Raw genomic sequence first — 10,235 nt, 5'->3', positions numbered from 1 at the left:
CGCATCGCCGCAAATGAGTAAAGAAAGCCAACAAGCAAACTGCCACAAGTGAAACTGAAAATAAGCTACGTTTTAAATGCTCAAAAGCACAATCATCTTCATTAAAATTAATGAGACTAAATGCTCTTACCAGTGTTTAGGTCGCTCGTTCTCATAATGCGGTCTTTGATGTTGAAAAGAGCTGATGAATAAAATGCTCATATCGGTTGATTTCGTTGACATGAACTCCGTTAAATGTGCATATAGCACGGGAATTGAAGATCGGATGTATATTCATTTCGCGGAGAGGTGTAGCCTAAGGTAAGACAACCAGCATGTTTTTTTATTTTTAATTATTTGTTTAGATTGTGTAGCCCGTTTTGTTTGCGCGCGCCGTTGCGATCTGCCTGCCTCATCTTGTCAAAAATGCCTTTTTACTGTGATGGTGGTGATAATAGGCTAAACGTTTAAACGATGCTTTAAGTGTTTTTTATGGATTTAATAAGCAAGACAAGTCAAGTGTTGATTTCAGAGGCTAAAGTGTTGGGTTAACTCACTGTCGGCCGCTGGCCGCTTGGTCGTCACTTTAAAAAGCAAAAACTTTAGTTTAACAAACATTAAATGCTTTAAACATTTTTCTAAATTAACTTAGGCCTAATAAAGAAACAAAACGAAATATATCTACTTTGACATTAAAAACAAAACTGAACTATTTTAATGGCTGTAACTAATGTGTAATAGGGAGGATAAAAAAACACGGGCTCCAGACTGACTCTGATAATGAAGTGGTAAAAAAAATTGCAAAAATGAAAAATATTACAGAATTCGCGGGGCGCTTTCGTCGGCATGAGTAAGATAGGCTATAAGACCCGCAATATGTCTCTCATCTGACATTTTTATTTATTTACATTAGTAAGCTGCAGGACATAGTCTTTCAAAACATGACCTGCGCGAAAGAGAAAAAAAAAGGTACCCAGCACTTCTGAAAATGCACTTCTGAATGCGTCTCTGTCCCCAGCACATTTCAAACCAAACTGACGCTCATGATCATCGCCCACGTGTCACAGAAGACTCAGAGTAGCCTATATTTACACCCACACGGTGCGAGCGGGCTTTTTTTTAACAGAGAAACGAGAACTTGAAGTAGCTCAAGATCATCACTTTCAGTATTGATTTGGATGTACAGGGCAAACATGTTTCACACACTCTCGTTTAAAAACATTTCCTTTATAGTGAAAATAATGTTGTGTGTGTTTCTCTCTCGTCTAAGCGATGCGCTGAAAGGTAAGAGTTCACTTGTTCCTGATTCATCTACAAATGTAGAAACTAAATCTTCTTAGTTTGCTTTCAGGGTTTGTTTTAAATAGTTTCAGCAATCATATCTTCGACTATTGTTCCACATACAGGGGACGAATATTTCCCTCTTGTGATATTCGGGCATTTTGAGCAGTTTCTGTTCGGGGTTCATGAAAAGTCATGTCAAAAACTGTTCAAGAGCTTAACAAAAGAAAAGCTTGATCTGCTTATAGTTTCAGACATGAATGAGGAAGTTAAGATACAGAGTCATGTTAAAAAGCTGAGCTAAGAAACAGTGTTTGTTTATAAGCTTGCACTAATATGGGATTGGGTTACATTAAAAATATTGTCTATGCGTAATTCATGTTTGTTCATTAAAAATTGCTCTTCATTAACGTTAATTTAAAATGTTTAATTTTGTGTTAAGAATATAGAGAATATTTCGTTCTGTATTGACAGGTGCAATATTTTTTCTTAATTACAATTAGCCTATATCTGCATTTATGTAAACCTATAGAGACTTTCAAACATCACAATGTCATTTATTAATATGAATTTGTGTCAAAATGACAAACAGCTAAAAAAAAAGATGCGGTTCTACCCATTTCTAGCTTGCACGCGTTTCTGTCATGCAGGCATGCAGTGTACAAGCTCTAACCTGTTAAAATGGAAGCCAAAATAAAAACGGACATGCCACGCTGCCGGTGTGTAGCTTGCCTTAAAGGATAATATTAAATGAATTAACTTCCACACGCAATGCTTCTTTGCCGTCGTGCAGGGCCGGCCCAAGCCTTTATGGGACCCTAAGCAGAATTTTATTTGGGGGCCCCTCTGTGCCACCAATACGACTATTGTCTATTGACTATTGTCAGTTCTTGATAATTCACACACCCATTATCAATTTCATTAGTTGTAGCTGTGTTGCTTATCTGCCTGTCATGTTTTTACCCTTGTATTGTAACAGTAGCAATTGCAAACCCACAAGAGTGGTCAGATGTTAACTTGCACTTTAATATTCAAAGTTTTACAGTACAACAGACTGGGATATGTACGATTTTTTAAAAATATTTTAAAAAGAAGTCTCTTATGCTGAATATGTGCACAGTTCCCCCAGGATTCTTTGATGAATAGAATGTTCAAAAGAACAACATTTATCTGAAATCCTAAAGAATCTTAAAAAAAAAGTTCTCAACTGTTTTCAACACCGACATGTTTCATGAGCAAATCCTCATATGAGAATGATTTCTGAAGGATCATGTGACACTGAAGACTGGAGTAATGATGATAAAAGCAGCTTTGACCACAGGAATAAATCACACTTTACTATATATTCTCATAGAAAACAGCTATATTAAATTGCATTCCCTTTCGTTCAGTCACTACGACGTACGTTAGTGACTAACGAATGGGGGTTTCGCTTAGAAGCCAATCATCTTCATCGTATTCAACAGCGCCCAATGGCAGTGCCAATGCCATGGGCATGCGGAATTTGCATGCGTAACTCCGCCCCACCTCGTGGGTATATAAGGAAGTACGCTGCGAACATCGCATTATGTTTCTGCTTTGGAGCCAAGAGGATCTCTTCACTCCTACAAGCCTGATCTGAGTCATCGACAGCTTTCGAGACGAGCAGCTTTCCAGAGGCGTTGGTGTTACGGCGCGTTCCAGTGATCATCATACTGCCTGCCTGCTGATCTGCGCAGTGGTCCGCTAGACAGCTGGTGTGTGGTCCCTGGGCGCTTCGGCGTTCTCTGCGAGGCTTCCTCTCATAAAAGAGCTTACACGTGACGCGTCCTTTTCAGGATGTCTCGTCCGTGTACTTCTGGGTGTGGTCGGTTGCTTTCCTCTTCTGATGGGCACGAACACTGTCTGATATGTTTGGGCTTTCAGCATGCTCAGACAGCGTTCGCGGATGAGTCATGTTCTCACTGCGGGAACATGACCATCGCAATGTTGCGGTCAAGACTCCATGACCTTCGTACTGAAGTGAGAGTCCCCTCTACCACACCCCGATCTACTGAGTCCCAGAGGCCCAGTACTTCGGCTGGTGGTCAGGGTGACTTGACGGTTACGGTGTGGAACAAAGCCCCGACGCTCATGCCTCGGGCCACACCCCCGTCTTGCACATTGCAACCCGCGAGTGTTCAGATGCAGATCGCGGGGCCGGCTCCGGCCCCCCCGCGCATCTCATTTGGCGCTCCAGAGGAGGATGCGATGTCGATCACCGCATCACAAGGTGGGCTCGAGTCCTCTGGAGATGATGACTCGGCTGTGCTGCCTCCCTCGGGCGTGCCAGCATTGCCCGAGTCAGATCCAGAGCTGACAGCCATGTTGTCTCGGGCAGCCGCGAGTTTAGGGATCGAGTGGAACCCTCCACCCTGTCCCGAACGCTCAAGGCTCGACGATTGGTTTTTGGGGGCTCGCGCTGACACCCGTCAGTCCTTGCCCTCAATACCTTTCTTTCCCGAGCTGCATGAGGAACTCACGCGGTCCTGGAAGTCCCCGTTGTCTTCCCGTGACCGTTCGGTGACTTCCTCCGCCTTCTCCGTCCTCGATGGGGCGGCAGCTAAAGGGTACACTGGGGTCCCTCCAGTTGAACGTTCTGTTGCGATGCAACTGTGTCCTCAGAGCGCTTCAACCTGGCGTGGTGATCCTAAGCACCCCTCCAAAGCCTGTCGATTCACATCAACCTTGGTGTCGAAATCGCACAGAGCCGCGGGGCAGGCTGCCGCTTCGCTGCATGCCATGGCGATCCTCCAGGTCTACCAGGCCAGGATCCTCAAGGACATGCACGAGGGTGGAGTTGATCCGGGGCTCTTAAATGAGCTGCGTGCCGCCACCGACCTCGCTCTCCGGGCGACGAAGGTGACCGCACGCTCCCTGGGTCAAGTGATGTCCACAAATGTGGTCCAGGAGCGTCACCTGTGGCTGAACCTGGCCGATATGCGGGACACCGAGCGAACCCGGTTCCTCGATGCCCCCATATCCCAGGCCGGCCTCTTCGGCGGGGCGGTTGAGGACTTCGCCCAACAGTTCTCAATCGCCCAGAAGCAGACTGAGGCTATTAAGCACGTACTGCCCCGGCGGCCAGCTGCTGCCTCCACCCCGCCGCCGGCGCAGTCAACTCAGTCTGCTCCACGCCGAGGACGCCCTCCTAAGGCTCCCGCCCCTCCCACCCGGTCCAAGCAGCAGCCTTCACCCGGGCCGGGTCGCGGAGGAAGCCGTAGGAAGGCGTCCAAGTCCCCTCAGGCCGCCCCGCGCCCCGCTAAACGCCAGGCCAAGCGGCGCTCCTGAGACGGACGGCTCAGGGATGGGAAATTCTTTCGAGGAGATGGTAGCAGGACCACTCCTTCCCCCGGTGGAGGGCCGGGGGAGAATCCTTTGTTCAGCTGCTGGCCCCCGGGTCAGCAGCACCCTATGTTGGTCAAAGAAAGAATTAACACTCCCATCCCTGAGCCCACAGAGTCCGGTGATGACGGTGCGCGCCACCCACGGGTCCCGCCACTCGCATCCCACTCTGTCGCCAGCCTCCTGGCAGAGCAGACCCCAGTGGAACGCTGGTCCTTCCCTGGTCTCCTCTGTCAGGACGCAGCTGTCAACCGTGCCCCCGCACCGGGACGCCCCACAGCCTCCCATGTCCGGGCCGGTGACGCTGCATCGCTGCAAGCCCACACCGGGTACGTCTGTACACCGTATGACCCCGCTGGTGCAGTTTCTGGATGTCTGGCTTCAGCTTCCAGGGCTGTCCCGCTGGGTCGAGCGGACCGTCAGGCGCGGCTATGCGATTCAGTTCGCACGGGTTCCTCCCTGCTTCCAGGGAGTCCGTTCCACCATGATCGGGGCCAACGCCCCCGTCATGCGAGCGGAGATTGCCACCCTACTGGCGAAGGGTGCGATCGAACCTGTCCCTCCAGCCGAGATGAATTGCGGGTTTTACAGCCCGTACTTCATTGTACCCAAAAAGACCGGTGGGCTACGGCCAATCCTGGACCTGCGCATCCTGAACCGTTACCTTCACCGGTTTCCGTTCAAGATGTTGACAGCGAAACGCCTTTTCGAATGCGTTCGTCCACACGATTGGTTTGCAGCGATCGACCTGAAGGACGCCTACTTCCATGTCTCCATTTTGCCTCGACACAGACCGTTCCTACGGTTTGCTTTCGAGGGGCGGGCATATCAGTACGCAGTTCTACCATTCGGGCTATCTCTGTCCCCTCGCGTCTTTACGAAGATTGCCGAGGCAGCCCTTGCGCCCCTTCGGCAGCACGGGGTCCGCATCCTGAACTACCTCGACGACTGGCTCATACTGGGTCCCTCTCGAGAGCAGGTTTGCGGACACAGAGATCTGGTGCTCCATCACCTAGCCCGTCTGGGCCTTCGGGTCAACTGGGAGAAGAGCAAACTTTGCCCCGCGCAGAGGATCTCTTTTCTCGGTATGGATATCGACTCGGTCGCCATGTGCGCGCAGCTTTCGAGCGAGCGCGCGCAGTCTCTGCTGACTGCCCTTCGACAAGTCGAGGGCCAGAGTGCGGTTCCACTGAAACATTTTCAGAGGCTCCTGGGGCATATGGCATCTGCAGCCGCGGTAACGCCGCTCGGATTGCTTCATATGAGACCGCTTCAGCACTGGCTACGCGATCGAGTCCCGAGATGGGCATGGCGGTCTGGCACGCTCCGGGTCCCAGTGACTCGGGCCTGCTTACAGACACTCACCCCGTGGTCGAACCTCAAGTTTCTACGGACCGGAGTGTCCTTAGAACGAGCTTCCAGGCATGTTGTTGTGACAACAGATGCATCATCCACGGGCTGGGGTGCCATGTGCAATGGACAAGCAGCCGCGGGCTCCTGGACAGGACCCCAGCGCCTTCTGCATGTCAATTGCCTCGAGTTACTGGCTGTACGGTTCGCCCTGCACCGCTTCCGAGCGTTGCTGAAGGGTCAACATGTGCTAGTCAGGACAGACAACACGGCCGTAGTAGCGTACATCAACCACCAGGGCGGTCTACGCTCCCACCGTATGTCTCAACTCGCCCGCCATCTCGTTTTGTGGAGTCAGAAGCGCCTGAGGTCCCTTCGTGCTGTCCACATCCCTGGAGACCTGAACTGTGCAGCCGACGAGCTGTCACGGTTTCAGCCTCTCCCCGGAGAGTGGAGACTCCACCCCCAGACGATCCAGCTGATATGGGAACGGTTCGGCGACGCACAGGTAGATCTGTTTGCCTCCCAGGACTCTTCCCATTGCTCCCTGTATTATTCCCTGACCGAGGGCACCCTCGGCACGGATGCACTGGCGCACAGCTGGCCGTCCGGGCTACGCAAGTATGCGTTTCCCCCAGTGAGCCTTCTTGCACGGGTACTGTGCAAGATCAGGGAGGACAAGGAGCAGGTCGTCTTGGTCGCCCCGCTTTGGCACGGCCAGACCTGGTTCCCAGAACTCTTACTCCTTGCGACAGCCCCTCCCTGGCCTATCCCTCTGAGACCAGACCTTCTGACTCAGAGACGGGGCACCTTTTGGCACCCGCGTCCAGCGTTCTGGAAGCTCCACGTGTGGCTTCTGGACGGGACACGGCAGGTTTGAGTAGCCTTCCACCTGCGGTGGTCGCTACCATCACTTCCGCTAGAGCTGAGTCTACACGACGTCTCTACGCGTTGAAGTGGAACCTCTTCGTCACATGGTGCTCTTCCCGCCAAGAAGACCCCTGGAAATGCCCGATCGGGTCCGTGCTATCGTTTCTCCAGGAGGGGGTGGAGCGAAGGCTGTCTCCCTCCACCCTGAAAGTGTACGTGGCCGCAATATCTGCCTACCACGATCTCCTGGGAGACAAAAAGGTAAGTCAGCACGACCTGGTCATCAGGTTCCTGAGGGGAGCGAGGAGACTGAATCCTCCTCGCTCTCCTCTCGTTCCCTCTTGGGACCTCTCAGTAGTCTTAAGTGCTCTGCAGAGGCCTCCCTTTGAGCCTTTGCGGTCGGCCGAGATTAAGTTCTTGTCTATGAAGACGGCTCTGCTGACCGCATTGGCCTCGCTTAAGAGGGTCGGGGACCTGCAAGCATTTTCGGTTGACGAAGCGTGCCTTGAGTTCGGGCCGGCTAACTCTCACGTGATCCTGAGACCCCGGCCCGGATATGTGCCCAAGGTTCCTACCACTCCGTTCCGAGATCAGGTGGTGAACCTGCAAGCGCTGCCTTTGGAGGAGGCAGACCCAGCCTTGGCATTGCTCTGTCCAGTACGCGCTCTCCGCGCCTACGTAGACATGACGCAGTGTTTCAGGACCTCAGACCAGCTCTTTGTCTGTTATGGTGGAGAGCGGAAGGGAAGTGCTCTCTCAAAGCAGAGGTTGTCTCACTGGGTGGTGGACACCATTGTTTTGGCTTACCAGCAGCAAGGTCGACCATGTCCCCTTGGTGTGAGGGCACACTCCACCCGGAGTGTGGCCTCCTCTTGGGCTCTAGCGCATGGCGCCTCGCTAACAGACATCTGCAGAGCTGCAGGCTGGGCGACACCCAACACATTCGCCAGATTCTACAATCTCCGAGTGGAGCCAGTGTCCGACTTTGTACTCGCCCCCCCGAGGGGCCGGTAATGGACCACGCTCAGGTGTCTTCGCTTGCTCGCCATTCCACTCCCATGACTGGATACGTGCGATATTTTCCTCAGGTGAGCTCCCCGAGAGCCCTGAGCTCCTCCAGCACTGTCGACGCCGACATCAGTTCAGTCTGCCCTTTCGAGCCCAGACCCTCATGTCCGGCCAGGTGCTCCGTGTGCATGGTTCCCCTCTGGCGACCCCCACACGAGTATTCCCACCGTAAGCCTCCTCAGTGAGCAGGTGTCTTTCCCTTGGCAAGTCCCTGCCACCCCTAGGGTTAAAAATCCACCTTCGGCTGGTACCCTAGAGATCTTCCATATGCAACCCTCAGCGGGTCATATGTGTATTCTCTAAGTCCTCCCTACGGTAGGCACCTTGGCATTCCCTCACTGGGATATGCTTCCCAGTGTACCTTGGTAATCCTGTGATAAGTGGGAGTCCTAGGGCCTTAAGTGGCGGGATCTCACACTTACGCAGGGCACTGGATGACAGCTGAGTGGCGCTGTTTTACAGGTTCCCCCATTCGTTAGTCACTAACGTACGTCGTAGTGACTGAACGAAAGGGAACGTCCGGTTACGTATGTAACCCTCGTTCCCTGAGGAGGGAACGGAGACGTACGTTTCCTTAGCCACGTCAGCTGTGCTGCCTGGAACGCGAGGAGTTCAGTCTTGGCTCCTGCAGCAGTAACATAATGCGATGTTCGCAGCGTACTTCCTTATATACCCACGAGGTGGGGCGGAGTTACGCATGCAAATTCCGCATGCCCATGGCATTGGCACTGCCATTGGGCGCTGTTGAATACGATGAAGATGATTGGCTTCTAAGCGAAACCCCCATTCGTTAGTCACTAACGTACGTCTCCGTTCCCTCCTCAGGGAACGAGGGTTACATACGTAACCGGACGATAATATTTCACAATATTACTGTCTGTTTTTACTGTATTTTTGGTCAAATAAATGCAGCCTTGGTCAGAAGAGACTTCTTTTAAAAACAAGAAATGTTGATGGATTTCTTTCAAACACTAAACAGCTTGTATTTTGGCAGAAACACGCAGGAAGACCTTAGTGGTTCTTTTTGTTGACAACAGATTTATAAATGATTCTCATTCCGAATATGGGAGAGATGATTGCTGCATGTTGCACTGCGTTGTGTTGCGTTCCCATATTTTGAGCGACTCAAACATATAGTAGCCTACTTGTAGAGAAGCATTTACTGTGAACAGAAACTGAAAGCTATACTCAGTCCAAAACATGCAGCACGTCAGATCATGTCCCCCGCACTTTTAAAGGGGTGGTAAACCACGATTGCACTATTCTAACTTTAGCTAGCATGTAATGTTGCTGCTTGAGCATAAACAACATCTGCAAAGTTACAACGTTCAAAGTTTAAAGCAAAGGGAGATATTTGCTTTTAAAGAAATCAGTTTCTAAGAACTACAGCAAACGGCCAGTAGGCGACTACACACATTCCTCCAGGGTTGGTGACATCAACAGGCTCAATATTTACATAAACCCCTCCTCCGAGAAAATTAAATAAGGGAGGGTGAGGCCATTTTGTATCGCGGCGCTGTTGTGGTATAAGTTAGTTAGGCTGGAGTGTTGTTGCCGCGATGCCGAGGAAACGCTGTTATTTCCATCCGGATTGCAGGTCTGGGGTACTTGCTCTGTTCAGCCTTCCTTGGGACGGGGGTGCGTTGCAGAGCGTTTAACACACAGCATGTTATATGCACGTGTGTTTGAGTCAGCGGGGAATCAGGCGCGCGCGGGGCTTCCTGCAGCACATCTAACAGAGGAAAACATCCACCGTCTTCGCGATTTCAATGCCGGATTTGCACAACGTCAGCTGCGTGAAAAAAACACTGCCGGTGCGTGGATGCATGACGCGCGCGCTGCACATTTCACGGAGGACAACACAAACTTCCACAAACTTCGCGAGTTCAATACAGGATATGCACAACAGCTTGTCCTGAAAGCTGGATTTACAAACAGAAGCTGTTTACGGGCCACAACCTGTAAGTCTGATTTATTTTTCATCGATGTGTTTTCCTGTAATAGGTTGTAGCAAGGAAGTAAACAGATGACAACGCTGTTCTGCAAACCAGTCTGTTAAATGCTCATTCATACTTAACGTTATCCGACAAACACCTAACGTTACAAACACTAACGTTAAAATCTCAACAGTGAACCTGGCATTAGTGTAAATGATTCTTTGATTAGAGCTTTTATGTATTGTTTATCTTCAGGCATGCTAAACATGGTTCTGTGTGTGATTTGGCTAACTTACTAGTTAAAGCCAGTGCTTAGTGTTTGTTTTGGGTTAGTTCTTGCGACAGATATTTGGCTATAATCGTTCTAAAAATACAAAAGTTAAAGTG

General features: G+C 50.7%; 1 protein-coding gene across 1 annotated transcript in view; it reads left to right on the top strand.

Moving 5' to 3' along the window:
- Positions 1-1,170: 1,170 nt before the first annotated feature.
- Positions 1,171-10,235, top strand: part of LOC307133513 (class I histocompatibility antigen, F10 alpha chain-like) — a gene marked incomplete at its 3' end in the record, with an annotated part of 32,973 nt that continues 23,908 nt past the window's right edge. The window contains exon 1 of the mRNA XM_079828595.1: positions 1,171-1,263. Within this exon, the coding sequence (XP_079684721.1) occupies positions 1,173-1,263 (91 nt within the window). The 5' untranslated portion in view covers positions 1,171-1,172. The remainder of the gene's footprint in view (positions 1,264-10,235) is intronic.

The sequence above is a fragment of the Gobio gobio genome, assembly GCF_949357685.1.
Source record: "Gobio gobio genome assembly, chromosome: 11".
Classification (NCBI taxonomy): Eukaryota; Metazoa; Chordata; class Actinopteri; order Cypriniformes; family Gobionidae; genus Gobio; species Gobio gobio.
This window is presented reverse-complemented; position numbering and strand designations above follow the sequence as displayed.